The following is a 26863-nucleotide window of genomic DNA, read 5'->3' on the forward strand; positions in this document are numbered from 1 at the left end:
GTAGAAAACTGTTGTGGCTTCTATAATAGTTCACTGAGTTGTGTCACAGATGTACTTTTTTTTGTTGCTGTAGATAGGAGAAAAAAAAAAAAAAAAAGAAGAAGGCACCATAGAGTAAAGTTCTGGCATAATCTACAAATCTGTTGTCACTTCTATTCCAAAATTTAGCTGCCCCAAATTTACCACACACATTAAGAAAAAATAATAATACTTACTGAGACTTGCTATGTTCTTAAATGATTTCATGAATTTCTTATTTAGAAACAAATAACTAGGTTAATTCACATACTATATCAAAAAAAGGAAATTGTAAAACTCTATTTCTTAACGTGATTGTTCTTACCTGCTTCCAGCTCCTATTACTTTTCAATCTGTGTTTTCTAGAGATTCTTACTATGTTAAGAGTAAATGAAAATGAAATTTAGAAAACTTCTGTTTTTCTGTAAAATATTATGTGTACTGCTACTGTCCAACATTATTGGAATCTTTTGCAGAAGGTTTGTGTTTTTGTAATTTCTCATTCTTTACATGATTAGTTTGGCATCAATTCTCTCTCATATTTAGGCATGCCTATTTGTGTAAAGAGCTATATATATATACTTTGCTTGTGTCCTACAAAACACATATAATTAACCTGTAATAAATTAATAAATATATAAACAATGATTATAGTTTCTATTTATGAAGAAGTTCTAGATATTTAATACTCTATAAATGCCATGGTACTTGCAACAAAAGCTGTGTTTCTAAATCCCAGTGCATGCTTTATCAGATAAGAATGAAAAATGATGTCATGATTTAAGCGGTATATAGTAGCAAATGTGTGAAAATATTATTTTGAGATTGGAAAATAAGCTCTATGTTAAAATTGATGGGCTATTTGTTGTGCACTACTTTAACTGTGACTCACATACGTATTTTTTCTATAGCTCCAGATGGTCCTCCAGAAAACGTGACAGTGTTAGCTACATCTCCTCACAGTATCAATATCAGCTGGAGTGAACCTGTTGTCATTACTGGCCCAACGTGCTATCTCATAGACGTTACCTCAGTAAGACAGCTCTGTTTTATTTTCGATAGTAATACAGATGTTTGGTGATGTAAGAACTCATAGTAGATGTTTTTAATAGAAGTTAAAAAACACGCAAATTGGAATGAAAAATAGTATAACTGAAGTGTCCATTTTCACATAAATTCCACATATGGTTTGTACATTCATACATTTCTTACTGGGAAATAAATTCATTAGTTGGTGTGAAATAACATGTGCTAATAAGAGGTCTTGCAGAAAAAAAGGTTTAGCAGTAATTGTATACTGCAAAGCAGTAGCTGAGCTTTGCAGAGGTGTACCTTCTTCAAACAATAATGATGCTGTTTACCAGTAAAAATGATAATGTCTTTTTACTCTCTGAAGTAAAAGGTCTTTGTCATAATTTTACAAAAGAGTGGAGAGCTTAGCAAAAGGATGTGACTTATACAAAGTTACTCAGTGCATCAGAGGGCAAATTTTAAAGCCAAACTAGATTTTCCACTCATCAGATTAGCTGTATTTTGGTAGCACAGTAATAGCACTTCTTTCTCCTTGATCTTTATAAGCAAAAAAAACCTGAGAGAAAAAAACATAAGAGAAAAGCTCTAGTGGCTTTTCTCTTTTCATCCTGTACTACACTTAAAACAACCATTAATAAACCTCAAGTCATTTCCTGCCCTGTGGCAAGATATGGAACTTTATAAGTTTGTGCATATGAGAAGTTTAAAGTAGGATATAGGATCCCTAGTTCAGAAATTATAGAGATAAGGCTATCAGTGTAAATGGAAGCAGTTCACTAGACTGTATCTTGGAAGACTTGCTGTTTGCAAGTTCAAAAATTCTGCATAAGCTTGCCAGGTAATGGGAAAAAAATTGAAAGAGTATTTCAAATTATTTGAAGACTATAAATATAAAGTGACTTCAATTTTCTGGAATAAGAGTAACATTATCTATATATTTTCAGTTTTTCTAAATTAGTCATAAGCATTGTGGACATGCTAAAATGTTAATGAAGAGATTTTTGTGCAATTAAAATTTCTAAAGAGATCAGTAAAAAATGCATAATATTTTTATACTCCTCAGTGACGTTACAATATAGAGTAACGTGCACTCTAAATTCATTCTACATTGTTTACAGTGCAATCTGTTCAGTTCTGAACACACTTACCTCAGCAGTAGAAGGAAGGACAGGCAGACAGACAAGGGAATAACTAACAGGGAAGGAACAGTGCCTTGGCCTGCTGGGTAGGTCACAAGAAATTACATTGCAATCTGTATTCCTCTTTTACTGAGGTTAAAGAAGATTTTTTTCCTTGTGAAAATTTCCTGACACTTTTTGACTAAATATAATCATAGTGTATCAATAGAAAGACTTATTTTGATGGCTTTAATAAAACCTTCAAATTCAATTTTGAAAGCTTGATGTTTTGTGCACACTATTTAATCAGTTTATATTTAAATAATTCCTCCTTGAATCCTACATTGTAAACAGGGTGTCATCAGATTCTGCACTATGAACATGTTACTAATATATGAACAGTGTAAGTTACAGTAAGCTTCTTACTAAGATAAACTATACATCTACCAGAATTCTTAATAAATAATAATAATAATAATAATAAACATAAGTAATAATAAATAATATACTTAAAGATAGGTTTTGATATGTTCAATTTCGTGGACTTTTTGTGTTTGCTCTTACAAAGTCTTATTCTTTTTTCCAAATACATTCCAAGTATTTATTTTTCTGTTTAGAGGCTACTAGTTATCTGATGTTGATTTGCTAACGATCAGTAATTATGGTAGTCAGTTCTGTAGATAGTTGTCTTAACAGACAAATTTATTCCTTCCCAAAGGCCAACATAAATGTCCCAATCTTTTTGTGATGAACATTAGAGTATATATTCTATTGCCCCTGTGCAAAATTTTTTGTCAAAAATCAAAACTCTAAAAACATTCTGTGCGTACAGCTTGCTCATTTCAGTTATCTTTAAGGATTTATAAAAGCTGGCTCACAGAGTAGAATAGTTTTATATTCCTGCTCCACCATCTTTATTCCTAAAAGTCGGTAGTTATAATTCATTAGTGAATGCATTCAGATAGTTTTAAAATTACTTGGATGTTTCTTGCACTTAGATCAGAAAACTGACCTATGTATATTTTATCAATGTCATATTTTAGTTTGTCATGCTACCTATTGTAATTAGTCATGAACAAAATGTTATTGAAAACATGTAAGGAAGATACAACCACAACACATCTTTTGGAAAACTATAAATATAATGATGCAGTGTTGTGATTGTATTTTAGCTTTTGTGAAAATATTTATATGCCAGATTTTTGATAGTCAGATAGGAAAAAGTATTTCAACTCTTGATGGCCATCCCAGGAAATGAATGTCTGCTTAGTCAATCAAAAAGTTTAGTTTACGTTAATTCTCAGTGGGGATAGATGAGTATCTGTCAAATAAAAGGTATGATAGAACTGTTGTAATGTTTTAGCAGCTGCGTTTAATACAGATTGCATCCAGTGGGAAAACTACTGTACAGCTACCTAATCCTCTTTTCAAATTACATACTAAAGAAACAATAATGAAAATATCATTAACTGAAGCAACAGGAATAGACATATGCTAGAACAGCCCTCATTTTTCCTTTTTCTCTTTTTTTCAGCTAAGATTAGAAGTGATTTGTTGGATATAAAGCAGATAGATTTATAGATTTTGTAGATTATTTTTCTGCAGAGCTGCAGATTACTTGAGACATTCAGATTTTGAGAAGTAATCTGGTCCGTATTGTTGGTCTAACACAGGAACAAGAGTACCTGGAATCCTCCTGGCAGGTGATTCATTATGCCACTCATAAAAATGAGGAAACTCCTCAGCAAACTCTTATAGATTGTCCCAGTTTTTACAGCCTTGGTTTTATATATACATATATTTAGGTAAATTGTTGCAACATTTTGTATTATTTAATCCTGATCTTTTTTTTTAGTGCAAAGGTAATTTCTGATTGGATATTCAATGTTTTATCTTTAATTTAGTAAACATCATTTTTATATTTTGAAATCACTGCTATCCTCTGCTATTCTCTCTTTTCTAGGTTAAACTCCAATTATTTCTACTTTCCAGTTCTTCTAGTAACAGAATCACTCCGTTTTCACTATTTTAGAAATAATTTTGCTATTATATTTTGCTATTAATTATCCCAAGAGGAATTACTCTCTCTGTGATGATATTAACATTATAAATTACTACCCAATTTTTTTTCTTTTATTCTTTTATTCTTTTTTCTTTTTCTATTCCAAACCATTTTCAGCTATATAACTACTCATTTTCTGTATCTCTGCCTAGTTTGTTTCGCATTTCAGATCACTTCTTCTCCTATGACCTTTTCTGTAAATTGTGTTATGTTTGTTTCATAGATGGAAGTACAAATTCTCTTCCAACCCAAAGCAAACAAACAACCCATTTCCTAGTCACATACTACATAAAGTGCCAAGGAACAAACAAGTGAGTGGGAAGGAAGTATGCTCTCTGTGCAGCTATTTAGACTTTTTAGCTGAAGACTTGTAAACTCTTAATGATTAGGAAAGGAGGAAGATAAAAGTTAAATATGGTGTTTAAATATCCTGCTGTTGATTGTTTGAAGTCTTGCTTTCTTAAAATTCTATTTTACAGGTAGATAATGAAAATTATAAAGCCCAGTTTCTGAGGACGAATGATGAGGGTAAAATCTTAGAAATTTCTGATTTAAAAGCATTTACAAGGTATTCTGTAGTAATCATTGCCTTTACGGGGGATGTTAATGCTGCAGCTATTGAAGGCAAAGCTAGTTCTCCAGTAATTGTCTCCACTTTTGAAGCAGGTTTGTATTTTTCTCTACTTTATATGAATCAGTGTTTGCATTTTTCCCTTCACCTGATAAATGGCAGTTTTAAACACATGGTGCACTTTTAATACACATTTGTTCTCACAGTAATTTTTTGCTTTAATACTTAGAAGATGTCAATTAGCAAGAAAGTGATGGTGATAATAAATACTGAGATTTACCTTTAAGTGAAGTGAATTCCGGTATATGGCACCTGTACTTATCTGAGTACATAATTTGTGTATTCTGGATGGAAGGAGGTTGCTAGTGAAGGCCTACAAGGATCCGTACTAGAGTCAGATCTTCCACACATTCAAAACAATTTGGAGAAGGAGGTGGATATTAAGGAAAAAAAAAATGCTGAACTATTGAGTTACTAAAAAAAAATAAAGTGGAGAGATGAATGTGAGGAAACTATATGAGGAGTCATGACACCAAAATTTACATTACAATAAGTAGCCAACACTTGCTTAGGAAAATAAAGACTGATGTAAATAGGGAAGATATAATCCTAACTTAACATACACAGTTTCTGATTGTGCTAGTTCTGATGTCTTTGCTGGTATTGAGTTGCTTCTTCTGTGGAAAAGTGAATGAAGATTAAATTAATTGGTAGCTGAGACTGTCTTGTGAGCTATCTTCGTTTTGTAGCCCCTTCTTTCATATTGAAGTGTGATACATTAGAAGGTGCAGTAACCTCGCTGAAGAACAGTTAATTTTTCCATCATCTCATCTCATCTGGTTTCTACAGTCTAATGTACAGCAGAGTATCTGAGGAAGTTACACAGACTTACTGCAGAGGAGCCTGAGTTAGTATTTGTTGTTAAGGGTTAAAAAAAAAACGGAAGATTTAACAACTGTATCTAAATCCTGGCTGAGGGAATGTGTTTACCTTCAGTTACTTGATTTCACTAGTTAGAGGTCATACTACAGATTTGTCTGCTCAGGTAAAGCTGTAAATATTCAGCTGCTGGAAAAGAATGTTACAGCCTTTTCTTTCAGACAGGGACATAGGGAAAATGATTTATATTTCCGCTGTCTTGACAATATATACTACTGGAGTAAAAGTTTGATAAATAACCGTCTTTGGCAAAAGGGCATGTTGTGTTTGTGTAGTTGTTGGCTTCTGGTATATTTTTGGACAAAAGCTGAAACACTTGTCTGACCTACTGTGATTCCCTTCTAGTGTCTGGGCATCAGATAGTGGAAAGGTTTTTTGCTAGAGATAGGAACATGGTAGGTTGCTTATATGTTGAGAGAGAGCAAGCTGTTGACAGGGCTTTCAGGAAAGGCTGCTCTAAACTAACACTTGCTTCTTGCTTGTCAGGCCATGCAAGGATTTGTTTACCTTTGTTTATTTCAAGGTGCAATGATGCCTTTAGGCTTTCTGAGTAGAAAATTGGAACTTGTGTGAGTAGAAACTACTGAGGATTATCTAGCAATTATTTTTAATATTTGTAGCATTAAGTGCTATCATCAAGAATAATATTTCACTGCATATTTAACTTTTAATTATCTTTATAAATATTTACATATACATTTAAAATGTTCAGATGTTTTTACTGGAAACAGAAAATACCAATGAAATATTACAGATAGGCAAAAGTATTATTTGTAATTTTTCAGTTTTTACTCTTGTAGTCAGAGTAGTGAACTGATTTAAGTAGATGACTGAAATGTCTATTTCAGTACCTGAAGACCCACCTAACAACGTAACATTTCAGAAGATACCCGATGAAGTAACAAAGTTCCAAGTGACATTTGTGCCACCATCTGAACCAAATGGGAATATTCAGGTGTATCAAGCTATGGTGTACAATGAAGATGATCCTGCTGCTATCCGGATCCACAACCTTAGTGTCATTGATAAAACAGATCAGTCAGTCACTGCCATGATAGAAGGACTGAAAGGAGGGCATACCTATAATGTCAGCGTAAGAATTAACTCTTTTTCTTTGGATTTTTCCCCTGGTATGATCGATAAATTAAAGAACACAGAGCTAAGCCAAATACAAGATTTTAATACTGAATGTGTAGGGGTATGAAGAGTGTGAAATCAGAGGAAAGAGGAGGAGTAATGGGATTCATGTACTTGTGAAGCATGAAACAAGACTAATTTTCCCTCTTAATTCCAGCACTTGCATTGCTCATTTAGTTCAGATGAAAAGTCTTGTTCTGCAACGGGAGCTTACAAGGAGTACGTGCTTTAAGAGTAGTAGAATCACAGAATGGTTTAGATTGGAAGAGACCTTAAAGATCATCCAGTTCCAACTCCTCTGCCATGGGCAGAGTTGTACCCACCACACCAAGCTGGCCAGGGCCCCATCCAACATGGCCTTGGACGCCAACAAGAATGGGGCATCCACAGCTTCTCTGGACAACCTGCTCCAGTGCCTCACCACCTTCATAGGAATTGCCTTCTTATACTAACCTAAATTTACCCTCTTTTAGTTTAAAGCCATTGTCCTTTGTCCTATGACTAAACTCTCTGTATGAAGGAGTTCAATCATATAATCGTAGAGTAGTACATGAGAGGTTGTGACGTAACTGTTTAAGTGGGTTTGTTTTCCTCTTTCTGTAAGAACTAGATTACAAATGACAAAGAGTTACTGTACTCATGACTGTAAAGAAATAAGAAGTAAGTTCTAGCGAAGTGTGAATGACATAAGTGTTTCAGCATTCGTTGTTGTTTCAGATACAGATTTGACAGATTTGAAGCTAGTATAAATACTCATTACAATATTTCTCTTTTTAAGGTGTATGCAATTAATGGTGCTGGTGCAGGGCCAAAAATTCAATTGAAAATAACCATGGATATCAAAGGTATGTCTCATAAATTGTCCTTTATCTGAAATCTCTATAAATACTTTAGATAGTGCTGTTTTACCTGTGACTACACAGCTGCGTGCCTTCAGCTATTTCTAGAGGCATCATGAAGTAGGAACAGGAATACATAGCTGATAGGCTTAAATTGCAGTGCTCAGTTTTGCTCTTTATCACTGATCATATGCTAAACCACATGCAGTCTCAGTGAAATAAGCATTGTCATCCATATTTTATCTGCCATGAGCAAACAACTTAGAACACTGTCACAGAGGTATGTCTATGTATCACATTCTTAGAAGTAAATACAATAATTGACTGAAATTTCTCTGAAAAACTAAGACTCAAACTTTTTATTGTTTTTTAAATAAAAACTAATATGCAGGGCATTTATGAGAACACATTTTTTAGAGGCTTAAAACATGGTTAGGACATGAAATTCTCCCTGAAAATATGGTGATTATTTGTCATCCATAACACAGCTACATGCCTGAACTTGTTGTGAAAAGAATCGAAAACAAAACTCTGTGGTATATCTTTGTTTAAAACCAGAACCACCACGGCCTAAAAAGAAACCAACACCTGTTTATGATACCAATGGGGCCTTACTTGTCACAGCAACAACAATCACGATCAAAATGCCAGTATGTTATTACAGCGATGATCATGGACCTATCAAGAAGATACAAGTTCTTGTTGTGGAAGCTGGAGGTAGAATCCTGAAAGTCGATTTCAGGATTTTTAAATTTCTTTCTTTTCAGCTTGTTTGTTTTTTCCCTTTTTTTTTTTTTTTTTTTTTTTTGGCTTGTGGGCAGGGATTGTCAGAAACTTTATGTTAGAATAGCTAACAAAATCTCTTTAGCTGTGGCAAAATTATTATGAGCAAAATATCTTCCACCATGCCTGTGGGCTGGATTTTGAGAACACTTGCCAATGAAGAATCATCCACGTTGCTTGAGGTCACCTGTATTATTCTAGCCCTACTGTTATCATTATATTTTCTTTATTTCCCATTTCTTTGAATAAATACATACATTTGGCTTTTGTGAAAACTGATTAAATATGAAGGATTTTTTCTTGCAAGTTTTTCATCTGTTGCTATCAGTGTTGCCTGTCAAAGAATGCAGTCATGTGCGGTTGATATTTCTATTTCATAACGGGGGCAGAGGGATTTATATAAATCCCTTCTGTAGACTGTGGGTTAGAATGTGTATTCCCTTGTATGGTCTGATGAACATGTACTCATGTGAACAGTCTCGTGATACTCTTTGAGTAATTGCCTACCAATGTGTGTGGGAGTTTCATGGTTGGACATCATATGGTCAGACTTACTTTACCTAAGAAGAACAAATTCCAGGTATTTAAATCCCTTGTTTTGCCTACCTTAAAAACATGGCAGTAAAGCATTCATGTTAAGTGGGTACAGTTTCTCACGTTTTCCAGAATGATGTATTTTAACACTGACCTGAGAGACTTAATTCATAGCTATTGCTGCGAAGGTTCTCTTGAACTGATAAATATACGAATACCACGTTAAGCAATGTTTTGAAGATTTTTCTCCAATCTGAGTTTCTGGATACTGACTCTTTATGGAAAATTAGTTATTTCATTTATGAAACAATATCTACTGTACTTAAACACCTCTTTCTTTGCTAGCCAGGCCCAATTTCTATGTCAAATGTCTTGTATGCAAACTATATCTTCTACCAACATAGCCTGTGTATGAGACTGCCCCTGAAATTTTCTAGTTGTGATTCAGCTGACTTACTTTAAAACACCAAAATATAGTTGGTGTGGGTAAAAAGAATATTTGGGTTGAAGTACAAATATGATTATAATTTTCGTTGTATAAATATCACTGATAGCTTACTAACCCCTTAAAAATAACCTATTTAACTTCTTCAGTTAAGAAGTTTAGTTTAACTTCTTTCAGTTAGAATGCAAATTATTTTTGATTTCTTTTCTTGATAATAGCTCAGCATGATGGAAATGTTACTAAGTGGCATGATGCATACTTCAACAGACCAAGGCCATATTTTACAAATGAAGGCTTTCCAAACCCACCATGTATAGAAGGAAAGGAAGATATGAGTGGTAAAGAAGAAATATATGTTATAGGTGCTGATACTACATGTATGATACCAGGCAGTCAAGACAAAATATGTAATGGCCCACTGAAACCAAGAAAGCAGTACCTGTAAGTACATTTATCTCTAGGTTTGTCCAAGAGGAAGATTTAAGTGAAACATACATTTATACAAACATACAAAACATATAGTTCAATTATGAAATGGTGGAGCTGGAAATGATTGTTGTCACTCTTACCTTTATATTATTTGTCTGAAGAGTAAGTATGGAAGACAATTAAAAAAAAAATGTTTTAGGGTAACAAAAGATGAGTACCTGAATTAAGACCAAATTCAAGATAAGTAACCTACTTCCTATAATTTGATTATATGCTTTACACATTGACACCAAGTCATTGACTTGTCATGATGTCACTTTTGCAGGAAGATAAGGATAGCAGAGTATATTATACTAAAACTTTAAAACAGTGGTTAGTCTCTAAATTGAACATTTTTAAGGAAAGAAACACAGATTTTAATTTAATCAGCTTTCTTTGTTTTATTTTACAGATTCAAGTTCAGAGCAACTAATGTTAAAGGACAGTTTACAGATTCTGACTATTCTGACCCTGTCAAAACTTTAGGTAAGGAAAGTGTCACTTGTTTCTTTTGTTTCCAAGGAATCAGGCTATACCATGCTCCTTTTTCGTAGACTGGATTCCCTGTAGTAAGTTATTTTTTGTTAGAGCTAGCTTAGCCAGAATGGTTGTTGCCTGGTGAGGAAACACATCCATTCCCTCGCATGTCCTTTTCAGGATGTTAAGTGGCCTTAACTCAGCCTGGACTGTTAACTGGAAAAGAAATATTAACAAAGTTCTTTAGTAGAGATTCAGTCATAACAATGAAAATAGCATTTTGCTAGAATAGCTCATCTTGACAGTGTGAATTCTCAGAAGCTATACTGTCTGTGCCATTTCCCTCTCTGTTGCATGTACTGGTACTGCTATTCCAGTGAGCCTGGTGTAGGAAACCTCTCAGCCACTGATCATTCTTCTATTGGCAGCTTATTTCAGAACATGACCCTGGAGTTCTTAATCTTTTAGATTTAGGCAACGTTCTGTATTAATTAATAAATTAACATTATCTAATAGAAACCATGTAGTTCTGATTTCACTGGCCAATAGGGCAGCTGTTATGGAGCCTCAAATCCAGCTTAAACTCTTCCATGACAGTGTTGATCAACCACTGAAAATGGGAATGAAAATTCTCTTAGCAGATTGCAGTAAGATCTGTAAGTTCTTTTAATACTTCTTAATTCTTTAAAACTTACTTAGCTAAGCCCTCGCCCTGGCGTTCTGAAAAGGAAACCAAGACAACTGGATTAGTACCCAGAAGAATTTTAGTGGGCACAAATTTTTCATATGGCATTCAGCTTCTGTGATATGAGCTCCCTTATCCATCTGATCCATGTTAGAAATTTGTTACGTGATCTGATATTGAAGAAATGCTAATTCACTACCTGAATATTCTGAAAGGATCTGGCACTGTTTCTCCAGCCCTGAATGTTTTTGAAAATACAACACAAAAATTGTTTCATTAGCCAATGAAGTTCTGAGCCAGTGAAGCAAATAGCTTGGCCAGAGAGGGAAAGACTTAATGCCTGATTAGAGAAAACAAGTCTGCTGGAAATGAGTATGATTGTATCCAGGCAGATACACATACCTGGGCATCCTACTAACAGGAAACTGAAATCATCATGACAAAAAGAGAAATCATGCTTTATTGTCAGGCAGATATTATAATTCACACACTTCATTATAGTTACTGAAAACTTGTGACACTGTATCCTGTGGTATAAATCATAAAGAAGCAAGTAAAATGTAATAGGATAAAATGTAATGGGATAAAAAAAATAGCCTGATCTCAAATTTCTGTGGCTCATAATACCTGTATTCCAGAGTCTTCTATGCTAGTGTTTAACATTCAGTACTGTTTTTAAAATGGGTACTACAGCAAACTCATATCTGTCCTTAACTTCTACATTTCAAAGAATATCCAACAAAACTTAACTGGAACAAGGCAATTAGAAGTTCCTTCTACTCTTTCTTACAAAGTTGCTGTGAAAACAGTACTGCAGTTGATTCAAGACACAGCACCAGCGCAGCTATTACTAACACTAGCACTTCCATTACTGCAAGTTAGGTGCATGAAGGAAGTTAATTTTTTTCAGATATGTTTTCGTTGCATAGATGTTTCCTTATAGAACACGCTTTTGTAAGAACTTCAGACTTGCTTTAGAATCATAATCCAGAAAGCAAACTGGTAAGATCAGGATCTGCTAGGCATCTCTGTGCAAATGACTTCTATTCCACTTGTAATGACAGTATCCTTTCAGAAGAAATCTACGCTGCTTGCAATCAGAAATGCAGTTGCGTTTTGAATCAGTGATCACATTTTGCAGTAATCACTGAAATTTGTGTTTTGCCAACATGACACTTTGGTTTTAGTAGATAAAACCATAACTTGAATTTTCACAGAATTATTTATGACAACTTTCCGTCTTATTTTTTTTTTCTAAGTCTACTTATATGATAAGTAGATCACTGATCTGAAAACCAGATCTGAAAACCTTGTGTCTATGCAATTTGCTACTGTTAAATATGATTGAAGCAGAAAAAACATGGAGCTTTATGAGACAGATCTCTGTGACAGAGATCCTTTTCCACTTTCGGAGCTTGGTCATTCGTAGTTGTTAGGACAGTGTGTCTCTGCTTGGCTGCACTGAGCCTAAAGCAGGAGCTCAGCTCAGGCTAGTGTTAGTCATGCACCAAATGATGTTAGTGCAGTGTAGACCTACCTTAGCCTGCTCAGCAGGTAAACCTGAAAAGCACCAGGGGATGGTTACACATATAGTGTACGTATTAAATAGACCAGCAATGCTTAGGGACCTTAAAATAAGTTGCTCTTTTTTTTCTCATGGTTTTCTTTTTTGAGCAGCTCTGCAACTGTCACAAAACAGATGTAGTTGTTTGGAGAGGAAAGATTCTGTCACTCCTCTATACCTGATTCTCTCCTGTTAGAAATGTAAAATTGATGCATCTATTAAATATTAGATTTCCTCTTTCTGTTGCAGGTGAAGGGCGGTCAGGAAGATCTGTGGAAGTTATCCTTGCAGTTACTTTGTGTATACTTTCAGTTGTTCTTCTGGTGGCTGCAGTCTATGCTTTTGCAAGGTGAGATTTATTGTTTGTAAACACTCAATATTGTTGTAGTGAAGAGTTGAAATGATCCTTTCAATTGATTTAATCTGTCATGTCAAAATGTATTGCATTTTCTTTTTTTTTCTTTTTCTTTTCTTTCAAAACATGGGGAGGGATTCACAGAATTTAACTTTAGTCTAGCAGTGCTAATCTCCATTGATGAAGGAGGAGAACAACCTTCTCCAGAGGGTAAATCAGAGCAGAAGCCTATCTTACTCTTTCAGTGTCACTTCTCCATTGAAATGAGGAATGAGGAAACAGATCAGACTGTAAGCTGAGTGAAGTTACCATGATGGCTAACCCTATTTACTGTCAGCTCTGTTGGGAATCAGTCAACTTGATATGAAATAAATACTGTAAACACTGTTTTCTATCTTACTAATAAATTTTACAGTTAAACACTTTAAAGTCTCAAGTGTGAAAGAGATGCCAACCTTTGATCAGAATTGTGAACAAATGCCCAAGTATAGAAGCAGGCTGGGTGCTGCATAAATTATGTTAGCTTGCTCATTTCCCATGAGTTCTGCTTCCTCAGCTGCACCATTCAGGCATTGTAGAATAATTTATGTTAGAAAACTGAAAGATTAAGCAAGCTAGATTCTTTCCACATAAGTTTTAGACAATACAACTGTTGATTTGATTAAATTGGAAGTAAGAGTGGAATAAAGGTAAGGAAGGATTTCTGGCAGCCGTTTTTAAGTTTTAGCCAGTCTTGTCAATGTATTGGTATAGATTTGTCTCAAATCATTTGCATATTTATTATTCACTATGATTTTCTGTTTAGAATTAGGCAAAAGCAAAAAGAGGGAGGGACATACTCTCCACGAGATGCTGAAATTATTGACACTAAGTTCAAACTGGATCAGTTGATTACAGTGGCAGACCTGGAGCTGAAGGATGAGAGATTTACACGGTAAGCATGCTCTCTAGGAAAAACAGTAGTTAGTCCAAAGGGGCTGTAGCCATGACCCCTTTCTGACCTTTGCTTGTTTGGAAGTGTTTGTGGTGTTCTTATTTACACAGGTCACTGAGATCCTTTTTCAAAGAATGACCTCCATCCTCAAGACACTTCTCACTAACTTTTAGAAAATCACTTAATCTTCAGCTCTTTTTACAACAAGATAAAGATCTAAGTGCAAATCACTGTTTAATTATGTTGGGGGAAAAAAAAAAAAAGACTATATATTTTTAAACATAAGAATTTCTGAGTATTTTTAATGGCCCAGTGTTTTGTGTAGATTACAAAACTTAGTAAGCATTTTGAAACAGTCAAACCCCTCAGAAGTTCTGGTTAGCTAATTCAAGAACAAATCTGTCATTTAGAAAATCTCTTTTCAAAAGTGTTTTGAGTAGCATCTGGATTTCTGTGGTGTTCAGCACACAGGCTATGCAGCAAGTCCAGGCTACTAATATTTTCTGTCCAACAGAGAAACTTGTCATGCTTATGTATGAGAAGAAAAACAGATTGCTCTTTCTGACTGTCAGAAATATGGATATTATTTACCACTTAAATATCACAATGATTCTCAACAATTGATGACATCCAACTGAGTTAGAAATGTTTGGTGAACATTCTTTACCTACCTGTATTTTCCCTGCTGTGTCACAGATGAAACACTGTGGTAGGCAGCCTCCTTAAAGATGAGAAGCCTAAAACAGTCTTGCCCTAGCAGTCAGGCATCCTACTGTTGCAGACTAGGAATAGCTGGAAGATGAAAGGTTGTAGCTGTTGACCTGTTTTGTTTGACTGTGTACATGTCTATGTGTGTGGTACAGAGTAAGATGATTGCATGAACAAACCTGTTCAAAATAGTGCACACAGGCATGGCTGGTTGTAACAGATGAGAAAACATACTATGAATTGTCTGGAAATCATCAGCATAATGGATGTGGTATGTTCTGTGTGGGGCAGATGTCATTCAGCTAGCATTGTTTGTACCTGCTAATAACAGTGCATTACATTCCCTAGAGACAGAATTATTATTAATGCAGCACGTTAACCGTAACTTATATAAATTATCCTCAAAATGGCAATTGTTTCCAAGCTGTTACCTGAAACAAGAATAGTACTAATTTTGTTTACATACTAAAGTGTTAATGGGTTTTACTTCCAGATACTCTTCATTTTTCTTTAGACGCAAGGAGATATTTGTCATCCAGTAAGTTATTGTATTACTGAAGCAACACGGTGTGTTTTCCATTCTGTTCTCTTAACCTGTGTGCTACCATGCTATATTGAATGATACCGTTAATCAAAATTAAATGTCAATCTTTGCAGCTATAGTAAGAACAGACAGTAATATTTGTCATTATGATATCCTGTTTATTTTTACTCCCTAGTGTTAATAAACCACAACAATTTTGAATTAAATCAGGGCAAGTTTTACATTCAGATACAAATTATATTAATATTAGCACTGACATATACAATTTATCCTTGAAACAAATGTAATGCAAATGTGGTAGAAGAAATATTTCTTGGTCAGGGGAAGAAATAAGTTTCTTTCCTCTGATAGTTAAGGTCTATATTTAAGAGAAGATTTTTTTCTCAACTGCATTTTTTACTCACTTATACTAGAGATGTTTTCTATCCATGTGGTTACAATCACAGCAGCATATCTATGTGACCAAATCATTTACCAGTTTGAAGAGTGCCTCTGTGCCACTTTTCAGTCTAAATTACCTGAAGTTTGGATTTGTACAGTCTCAAACTCTACAGGCTTATTGCAAACTATAATATCTCACACTTCATTATGTGATTTATGCACGGCAAGGCCTCTACTGTACATACAGTGCTTCAGCAGTTCAGTTACATCAACCTTTATTTTTGTGAGTCAGTTTCAAATTTTTTCTTTGGAGTTTGTTACTTCATTCAGTCTCTTTTCTACTCTTTCTTCCTTCCCCACACGAGTAAGATTTAAACTGAAGACTGCTCTTCGGCCATTCTGTAAGCTACAGGATGCAGCTCTTAAATTCTGAATTATTGTTCTTGGAACAGTAGCTTTGCTGGAGCTACAGCAGGCTTCTTGCCCAGGCTCTTTGTTGAACGTTGACAAATTGTGGAAGTTTGAAATATTGAAGTATTAACTGCGAGCTCCCCAGGACAATATTCATATAATCTTTTTAACTAGCAGTCTGAAAATGTACTGTATTACATGTAGTCATGAGGGATGGGATATCCTTGATCTGCTCAAAACTTTTCAGTTAATTAAGGAAGTTTTTAAGATTTAAAGAATGTTTCTGTGCATGTAAGATTCTGCTCTAGTAATGTCAGTGGCCAAAGGAGAGATTTTAATTATCTCTCTTAGGCTGTCTTTCACACAGATAAATCCTTCCCAGTAGCGATGAGTTATTCCAAGAAGCGGGCAGAAGCAAACAATATGCACCAAGGAGGCTTACTGGAAAACCCAGTGTCTAAGCTGTTTTTGCTTCCACAGTACACCTCTAAAGAATTTTTGTACTTGTTGCATTCAGAGAGTAACCACGTAAAAGTCAATCACAGTTTCAGTTCATGTGTTCTTTATCATTCTCATGATGTGTGGTTAAGGCAGTTCCATGTCAGCATGATAAATTATTCTATTACATGCTGATGACTGCAACATAAGCTTCTCTAAGTTCCCATGCGTCTGGAATGGAACTGTGCATTACAACATATGCATAAGCACATTCTGGCTATGTTTAGGTAGCTATCTCAGCTGTTTGAAAAGCTTGCTGCATTGTAGAATGCCAGCTTCAATTCGTGGCATCTTGTAAGTTTATAAGAAAAACACAGATGGACAGATTTATTTTTCAGACTGGCTTGTCTGCATTTGTTTTTTTTTAACTCCACCTGACATCTAGTTTTAATTGTCCAAGTGTATTTTCTACTCTGAAGGGGTGATTCAGAGTTTTTTAGCAATCTTAGATGATAAAAGAGCAGTATAAACTTTTTATGTACCTATGAATCATCCCTTTCAGGGCTCTTTTGAAGGAGATGCTTTGGACTCTAAGTGTTTTGTCATTTCTCAACTAGTACAATATACATCATATCAAATCAATAAAGGCATGAACTTATGGCTGACAGTTCATTCACAGAATCAAGACACTCCAGCCTGTTCCACGAAAACATACATTGTATCTTCAAACATTTTCTGATATTTATTTAGAATATCTCGACCTATTGTGATATTGTGATAATCAGAAAACAAACAAAGAAAAAAAAAAAAACAACAACAACCCTTACAAATTTTCATTATCTGAAAATGACCAGCAGTGGCTAATATACACCATCTCTCAGCAAGTCTTTGTTGGGAAATTCATTAATCGTATGTAGCTTCAGACTGTCTTCAGGGCATTACATTCTATCAAGTTCAGTGGAAAATGAGATCTACTTCTGTATGAATCCGAAATACTGACTTCGGACATTTGGGAAATGCATTGATCTCAGTGATGGTGGAGATTATATGAGAAAGGCAATAACCAACTAAATAAGTAAATAATCCAACTCTTCTTCAAAGAATATATAGCCCATCTAGGCTGGATTAAACACTGATTCATTAAGTGTACTAAATATTTATATACTTGGGTCCTCTCTTTTTGTATCTTGTCCATAATTTTTACCAGTCCATTTTTCAAAGCAGATACTTATCTCCCATGAGTGGATTCTGTCAACAAATTTTCAGGGCCCACCAGACCTGGCTAGAGACAAGTAACTCTTCCCTGTTTGAGGTGCTTGCCTGGGAGAGAACTTCTCTGGCACCCTTTTTCACGGTGGTTTCTGCAGCAGGGCCAAAGCCATAGATATCCATTTCTTAAAATCTTTCCATGAAAAGTTTTACCTCGTGGTGAATATTTTCAATATGTGAGATAGCTTGTCAAGCAGATGGGCACAGATTTAGAAGAAATATTTTTTAATTGCAGACACTGTAATGCTTGCAAATGAATATTTTTATAGAAAAGAATTGTGTATAAAATTCTTTCCCAATCTCCCCTTTCCTGTATTTTTTGCATTCAGTAAGTGTCTGTCTTCAAAGGAGCACTTCTGCACACACATTTCTTTCTCCAGACCAGCATGTTTCTTCTGTCTTTGAATGGAGACAGGCATGGCTCCTGCCTTAATTTTTCCTTCAGCAAATTTCCCTTTAGTAATCAGCTATCACTCATAAGCTTCCTGAGCTTTGTATCCCAGGAGAACAAGGTTTATGACTGTGTGTCCTGGTACAATGGAAGAAATAACCATGTGTTCTCTTTCCCGAGGCCTTTAATATTCAGGAAGGGTTAAGCTCAATATTGCTTTCAATTAACTTGCTAAAAATTAGCTCGTCTGTTGTTCCTAGGAAGTGTCAGTGGTGCTTATGAGTTAAGCCTTTTACCCACTTGCTCATTTCTGTTGTTTTCCATTTGGACAAAGTTTTAATTCCCTGTGGATTTCAGATGATTGACCCAGAAAGAAAGCTGAGTCTGTGTGACAATATGGTCTTCAGTTACCACTGCCAACACAAATAAATGGCTTCTTTCTAGCTCTATCATAAGTAATCTGAGTGGGATTCAGATTTTTGATAGACTTCAAAAAAAAATCCCACACATGAAACAATACACTGTTTTAAAAGAAAATCAGATTTAAGGCAAGAAAGCATTCTTTATCTTAGAGAATGTTTTTCTACCCTGGTTTCAAAGTCAGACAAATGGGAATCTGGAATTGTTCAGATGAAATAGTTCGATTCTTAATTGTTCTCATCAAGATCTAGTGATATCAAAATTTTTATGCTTTATACCAAAAAAAAAAAAAAAAAAAAGAACTGTGAATAATGGAGATTACAGGTAGATGAGTATTTTTCATTGATGAAATACTGTAAGATTATTACTATATATTTCATTCTCAAGAGACTTGTAAGAAATGTTGGGTTTGAATCCTGAGGATGCTGAAGCTGAGCATTGCCATCTCCTTTAAATCTGTACTTGGGATACAAACTTCATTCCTTCCAAAGATTCTTAATCAAAAAAGCCAACATCTTTGCTACAGTCTTATTTTCTGAGCTGCCAAGCCACTGCACTATGCACTTGCTACCAATGGAAGTGTGAGAATTCAGTTATCCTTACAACCAAGTTCTTCACTTAAATATTCAAAGGCAACTGTCAAAGTGCAGGTGTCTTACTTCTTTAAAATTGTTTAGTGTTTCTTAAAGTTAATATATGACTGCACCTATAAAACTATCATCTGTTAGTAATATTAAAAATTGAAGAGACAGTACATACATAGCCCTGTTTAATTCATTTTCTGTGTTTTTTCAGTGCTTTATTTCTCTGCTTTGAGTGAGAGTAAAGGAGGGAACTATTGTGTACGATTGTGTTAATGGTGCTGCTTGTCTCTCTGTTCTTTGCTGTTGGATCTAGGTACCTTCAGCACTGAAGCACTGTATTCAGGTTGCTTATGTGCAGCATTGATATAATTTTTATTATCTAATGACCAAACTGCTGTGCAGGAAGCCACTATTTGCTATCAGTTTGAGAGAAAGAATCAGATGACTCTTACCCTTATAATCTGAAATGGTCATCAGAAGAATGGCATTGAGCACATGGTGTAAAATGAAGTCTGTCAATGCATATGAAGTGGTATGCTGGAGGTATGGATTTTCCAGGCCCATTTGAGCCCAGTATATTGCAAAATGATCTGAACAGAATGATAGAAACTGTACCTTCAATATTTGCCAGTTCTTGAGATAAAAACTAAGCACCCAAGACATCTGACATGATGGAATCCATGAGAAGAATGAATAGGGTTCTTTACTTACTTGAATAGTTCATCTAAAACTAGAAACATGCGCAATATTGGTTAACTCACACCCTGCCACATTTAACAAAAATCTCTGTTGCAGGTTACTTAGTTATAGAAAATCCATCAAGTAAGTAGATTAAAGTTTTTTTATTTAGTAGCCATTCGTGAGTCTCAATGTGTGGTTCCTTCTTCTGTGTTTATTAGGAAAAAAAAACTCCAAGCTGCGTATAAATCATAAAAGCATGACTAATTGCATGGTAACTGGAGAAATGCTTTCTCTCTCTCTGGGGTGAAGCCTGCATGTCTGTGTTTTAGCTTGAGAAGTAATACAGGGATATTTAAACTCCTCAGGGTTTAAAAACCATGTCATTATGAGAATGAGGTCACTGCAATATTTTATATGTCTAAAACCTTGTGATGTATATAATGTTTTCAGTGCGACAAAGAAGTATTATGTACTTTAGAGTGCAATGGTTACTTTACAAACTTCCATTAATGCCAAAACCTTGCCTTGGAATGCTATTACCTATAAAAAACAATCCTACCCAGCAGTACTGTTACCATTTGCAACTGAAAGATTTGGTGAGGGGAAACAATAGAAGGAAAAAAAATGCTTCTATTTGCAGCAATTGAAAACAGACCAAATAAGTGAGCTGTAAGCAGTTTATCATTTTCTTCATATAAATATAAGTCGCTGCTGAACTGGAATAACTTATTATGAATCTGCAGTAAAATAAGAATTAAAAGAATGATAAAGAAACCACCTGTAGGTCTCTAATTCTTCTGTCATTACTTTCAGGCCAATAAGCAAGAAATCCTTCCTCCAACATGTTGAAGAGCTTTGTACAAACAACAACCTAAAGTTTCAGGAAGAATTTTCGGTATGTTGCTAGCAGTTGTCACAACATCGCAAGACCTTCAGTTGTTTCATGTGTCACATTTCATGTCCATTTTAAGCAGGCAATGCCGTGAAGTACTCTGGCCTTGATAATCAATACCCAATTACCAGGTTGATTGTTTAAAAAGTAATATTACCTGATTTGGATTCTGCAGTCTACACTGCATCCTGATCAGAATTACTCACCAAAGTGTCAGCAATGAACGATCTGAAATAAATGAAATGAAAGATTTCAGTCTTTCAGAACACAATAGTTATGTTTTTGCGTATGTAGTGATGCATATAGAACTTAATTGAGAATGGTTTACGTAGGAGATTTCTACATACATACAGGTATCATAACAGTTTTAGAGATGTTCATTTTCCTGAGTGGTGATGACCCCAAAAACACAGCTGGCGTTTATTTTGTAAAATGTTCAGGGCACAGTTATACTGCCACGCAATTAAAAAATGTTTTTCTTTCATAGGTTTCAGAGTAGACAGTTAAAATTTTGTGCACAATTTTGTTTTTCCCTCCTTTACAACTAATAGGTCATATGTGTCATACTTTTGAGAACAGCCTCCATGTAAACAGTCTTCATCTTTTTGTTTCACTATACAAACTCAGCAAGCTTGTGTTTCCCTCTGAAGAGAGACCAGCTTTCAAAATATACATCACATATATATAATGTATATATACTTCCAAATATGAACCTCCGGAGTTTTTACCATTTTCATGAAATACCATTTTTATGGCTATCAAACCTTTTTTCTCAATGATATCTTCTCTCCTTGTTATTTCAGAATCTTTATCATCATCAACATCATTTGTAACACATGCAGTCATTTGCACTCACAAAAATAATTTGTCAGTCTCCAGTAACTTTATTGTTTTGGATTTATAGATTTGCCATGCATTTCTTACCATTTGGATTAACAAAAAGCCAATCAACAATTGGCTTTTCTTCTGCCAGATTATAATATTTCAGTCTCTGAGGGAAAACTAACAAAAGTGTGAAAAGATTAATGGTATTTCCTACAGCTTTTTTTGTTATGCTCCTTAGGTAAAATTGGTCTGGGTTTAATAATAAAAAGCACCATAAAATTCTCTGAGCAATAAAGTAAGGAGAACTTTTTCTTCCAAGGATGGAACTGTTATTTCGCTTGAACAAGAGTGATTATAGTTACATTATGCATTACTGAACAGATGAAAAGTTTTACTAGCAATAATATTTTCACATATTCATCACTGGAAAGCTTCCAATATTACTTTTTTTAGGTGTGACCTACATTAGGGTAAGCCTTACAGTATTGCAGTGCCTTAAAAGTTAAAGTAGACGAGTGTTTTATCAAATAGAAATTCAGGCAATCCATTTGAAATGTCATCAAATACAAGTAGCTGAATCTTTATATAACTAAACCATATAGTCAACTTACAACCAACAGTTTTATTTGACATTTGGACTTTCATTTTATTTCTCTCTGAACTTCAACTTCCATGTTTCAGAGTGTACTACTGCCTTCCCAGATGGCTGGTTCAAGGGTAAGCAGGACTACAGAATCTGACTGTGATTATATCTAAAGAATCCGCAACAACTATCTTATCAGATTAATAATAGGATTGACAATGCACTTGAAATGACATCAGAAATGGCAATGCAAAGAAGCAAACAGACAATGCACACAACAAGCAAACAGACTCCAGGACCTGCTTTGTTTTCCATCAGAAAGCAAGGCTTTAGTTTGGCATAAATGACTCAAGGCTCCTACAGTGTGTGTAGCAGAGCTGAGCTCAGGCTCTAAACACATGCACCATTATATTTAAAGCACATAGCCTGGAGCTGAGCTTGCTTGGGTTCTCTGGCTATCTGTCTACTAGTAATTTCAAGCATATGAGGAACTGGATGTGATCATATGATAATTTACTCTAATAAACCATTAGTATATTCTCTGCATTAAATTTGATCTGCTTCAGAAAGCAGTCCTCCTGGGCTATTCCAAGGTATGTTTTGGTAGGTAATCTACCTAGAGATCATTTCCAATAGGCAGTTGATAGACAACAAATCTGTTTTAGAGTTTTGTTAGTGTAGCTCTCTTCTGTTTTGTTAGTTAGTAGCTCTCTTCCTTTCACTTAGTCTTGGAATCCTGGGACATTCTTGGGCTCATCTAATTTACTGGACCTACATGCTGTGCCTAGAGATCTCTGGGGTTCAATCTTAGACCACATATTAACATGGCCTATATGTAACATGATGATTAGGAATACAGACCTGAGAATGGATCTAGTTCCATATCTTATCAGAAAAGGCAAGTTTAAAGAGATCATACAGAGCCACGGTAACTGGTGGCACCACCTGGCTAATATTCAATCTTCCAGCTTTCCAGAGGATTTACATCTCTCTCAATATCTTTGGAAAATCACATTTTTCTAGCAACTGTCAAGTTACTGAGGCAGAAATACTTCTAAAACTGTTTTATGATAAAGTCTCTTCACAAATTAAAAGGTGAAATGCCTTTGAATGTCACCACAAAAGTACCATAAAAGTACTACAGTAAACAAAGTTCATATAAATTATTTAAAAGCTTTATGAGTCCACAGAGAAATATGATTTATGTAACAAACTGATTTTGCACCTGGGAATCCTAATAGTCTTTCCCCAATTCTGAAAAAAAAATCATAGACTGAAATCCATACCGATGCAGAAAATTGGTATAAGGCTTGTAAGCACTTATTCAGATGTGGAAGCATCATTACAAAAGCAGTATACTCTGATTCTGTTTTTCTTTTTTGCTACAGAGTGCAGTACAGCATTATGACTTCTGTACTAGTTACTACCAAGCTAAGACTCAGAGAAGTGAGACAGATGAGGCAAGTAAAAGTTTACACGATGTGCACTTGGTACGGAATCTCACAGCCCTTAAAATACCTGAAAAATACCATAGACATATAATCTATTTTCCTCTTTAATGAAAAATTTGGACAAATATTCTGAGAGACTTTCATGAGGAATTTTGGCAGCTCCATCCTTAGGAGTGTTTTATGTTCTTATCAAATCCTGATAGAAATTCACAGAAGTCACTCTGCTCTGAGAACAGGGATCTTTCTCTAGGTTTACTCATAGGGCTGGGGATTTAGTTCTTTAAGGGATTACAGTGACTAAAGGTAGAGGTAGCTCAAAGATAGAAGAAATTTGCTTTGAGTATGGCAGAGATTCATTTTAAGAGGTTGATAAGATTTTAAAGCAAGGAGTGCTTTAAAGCAATGAGAAATATATTTTTCTATAGTATATTAAAGATCATTTAATTTTGTATTTATTTCAAATCTTTTAATCATGTTGTTTAGTTACTTAACATAAGGATATAAATTTAATGTAAGCTGTGCTTTATAAGATTTTAAATCCAAAGCTTTCATTTATGGGCAATTTATGGGCAAATGAGCAAAATCATTGACATTTTTTCATTGGCAAGCTCAGAAAGTGCATAAATGGATTGTGAGGTAGACTGAGAACTGTCTGAATGATAAGTCTCTGAGAATTGTGACTAGTACCACAGAATCTAGTTGGAGGCCTGTAAATAGCAATATTAGTCAGGGGTCAGTACTGTTTAACTTACTCATCAATGACTTGATGAGGAGTGGCTGATAGCATAGAGTGCTGTGCTGCCATACAGAAGAATCTCAACAAGCTGGAGAGGTGAGCAGAGGGGAAGTTCTTGAAATTCAACAAAGGCTCGTGCAGGATCCTGCACCTGGGGCGGAATAAATGCATACACCGTACAGGTTAGGGGCTGATCTCCTGGAAGGCAACTCTGTGGAGAAGGATGTGGGGTCCTGGTGGACAGCTGTTTGGCCATGAATCAGCAGTGTGCCTTTGTGGCCAAGAAGGGATCCTGGGTTGCATTAGGAGTAACATTGATAGCAGGCTGAAAGAGATGATTGTTCTTTTCTACTCAGCCCTGGTGAGGGCAAATGTGGAGTACTCTGTGCAATTTTTGGCTCCTTGGTAGAAAAGGAACATGGATCTCCTGGAGTGAGTGCAGTGAAAAACTACTAAAATGATGAAGGGACTGAATCTTCTCTCGTATGAGGAACTGCTGAGGGAACTGGGCCTGTTCAAGATGAGAAGGCTCAGGGGGATCTGATCATGTAAGTACCTGAGGGGAGGATATCAAGAGGACATGGCCAGGCTCTTCTCAGCAGTGCCTAGTTCCAAGACAGGAGGCAACAAGCACAAATTGAAACATAGGAAGTCCCATCTGAACGTGAGAAAAGACTTCTTTATTGAGCACTAGAACAGGTGGCCCAGAGTCTCTTTCCCTGGAAATACTAAAAAGCTATCTGGACACAATCCTGTGTAATGTGCTCTAGGGAACATTGCCAGAGCAGGAAGATTGGACTAGATGATCTCCAGAAGTTCCTTCCAATCTCAACTATTCTGTGAAAACATAGATAGAGAGACTTTGAAGGATGTTTGGGATCTAGTCCCTTGTAAATTTTCAAAGGGAAATGAGCATCTAGTTGCTCTCTGCAGTTCTTTCTCTAATTCTTTCCCCATGGAAATATGTCAGGAAGAGAAGTCAGGTCTCTTGTCTGAAAGTACTTTGCTTTCATCATAGAACGTGTTTAGAAGCACTTGCAGTTATATCATTGAGGATATAATTATAGAAGTGAAATAGTCCTCATGCCTCGGGGCGTAGGCTTTTTTTTCAACTAGTGAAGGATACAACTTTCTCGTGGGATAATATTGCTCACACTACAGTTCAATGGTTTTGAGCTCACTTTTATGCCAGGCATTATCCATTGTAAGAAATAAGATAATGAATTTTATTAATCATTGATTTGGTTCATTTTGTCTATTTTTAGATTATTCAATTTTGATAATGGTTATATGAACTTATTCATAATATCTGAAGACATTGAAAAATACTGATGAAATATTTGAATTAGCAATGAAAGAAACAATCATAGAATAAAAAAATCTGCTTTTTCCATTTCTCATTATTGCCAAGAGCTGCCCATTAACTTTTGTTTATAAAATACAAGATGTCTCAAGTACTTGGTGAAAGAGCACTTCAAAATAATCAACATGTATTCCTGTTGTTTGTTCCATTAGAGAGCAATTGTTAATATAAAAGAGGAAGATGGATTTATTGCACGTGAGCAATATTTTGCATAGTACATATTCAGACAATAGATAAATCTCATTTGTATCTTAGCAGAGGCATTGAAATAGACTTGCATATGACATCTGTCATCTGTCATCTGCCAAACAAAAGGAAAATCTTTTAATGTAGTTTAGCAATACATGTTAAGTAGTCTAGATTCTTACCTTTCTAGGTGTTCCCTATTCTCTCATCATCACTGTGAGATCATCACGGTAATATACAAGATTCCAAAAGAAATGCCACCTATTTTATTGTGTTGGCCCACAGTGTCAGAGATGGATGTTGGTGATATGGTAGTAGAGGTTGAACCTTCCCACCAATATTCCATTATATTTTGTTGGTGTGTGACAGCAGCAAAGTGGCAGTCTGACATGGAAGTGCGTATGAAGCAAAGGGGTGTCATTAAATTACCCCATATGAAAAAAATGGCACACATTGATATTCATTGACACTTGCTGAACGTTTCTGGAGACCAAGCAGTGGATGTGAGCACAGTGAGGCAGTGGGTGGTGCCTTTCAGCAATGACAACAGCAGCAGTGGGGCACTTCTGCTGGTGCCAATTTTTAGAAGCGCATCGTGCAGGCTCTTGATCATTGCTGTGGAAAACGCAGAGCTAATGGTGGTGGCTTTGTTCAGAAATAGTGTTCTGTAGTTGAGAATTTGCTGTATCAAATAGTCTTGTGTTCTTTGTAGTTTCAATAGAAATAAACAGGAGGCATTACTTTTGGAGCAACCTACATATTTTCTGTATTAACAAGTCATGAAATTGTCCCTCCTCTCTTTTATCCAGCTTTGGAAATTGGATGTATCTATGTACAGAAACACTCCCATCAAATAAATTCCTCAGTGTGAGCAATTTATTCATTTCTGCCCTTCAGTAACAGAACTAATGACCACTTATGAAACTGTGATACAACCAAAAATAACTCTTCCCACCCTTTTCACAATCAGGCCTGTGAACAATAACTAATTGCCAGTTGTCTCAACTTAACTAAATCCTCATCAGTTCTCATGCTGTGG

The 26863-nt window shown here is 35.4% G+C and overlaps 1 protein-coding gene across 1 annotated transcript in view; it reads left to right on the forward strand.

Annotated features, from left to right (window-relative positions):
- The window catches only part of PTPRQ (protein tyrosine phosphatase receptor type Q), a 121558-nt gene that overhangs the window by 82600 nt on the left and 12095 nt on the right, over positions 1-26863 (forward strand). The window contains exons 44-55 of the mRNA XM_085221943.1: positions 930-1051; positions 4710-4896; positions 6589-6833; positions 7656-7722; positions 8275-8433; positions 9697-9919; positions 10359-10432; positions 12922-13021; positions 13833-13961; positions 15163-15207; positions 19903-19929; positions 20602-20683. Coding sequence (XP_085078069.1) covers positions 930-1051; positions 4710-4896; positions 6589-6833; positions 7656-7722; positions 8275-8433; positions 9697-9919; positions 10359-10432; positions 12922-13021; positions 13833-13961; positions 15163-15207; positions 19903-19929; positions 20602-20683 — 1460 coding nt within the window. The remainder of the gene's footprint in view (positions 1-929; positions 1052-4709; positions 4897-6588; positions 6834-7655; positions 7723-8274; positions 8434-9696; positions 9920-10358; positions 10433-12921; positions 13022-13832; positions 13962-15162; positions 15208-19902; positions 19930-20601; positions 20684-26863) is intronic.

Source organism: Meleagris gallopavo, chromosome 1 (genome assembly GCF_905368555.1).
Source record: "Meleagris gallopavo chromosome 1, MGAL_WU_HG_1.1, whole genome shotgun sequence".
NCBI lineage: Eukaryota > Metazoa > Chordata > Aves > Galliformes > Phasianidae > Meleagris > Meleagris gallopavo.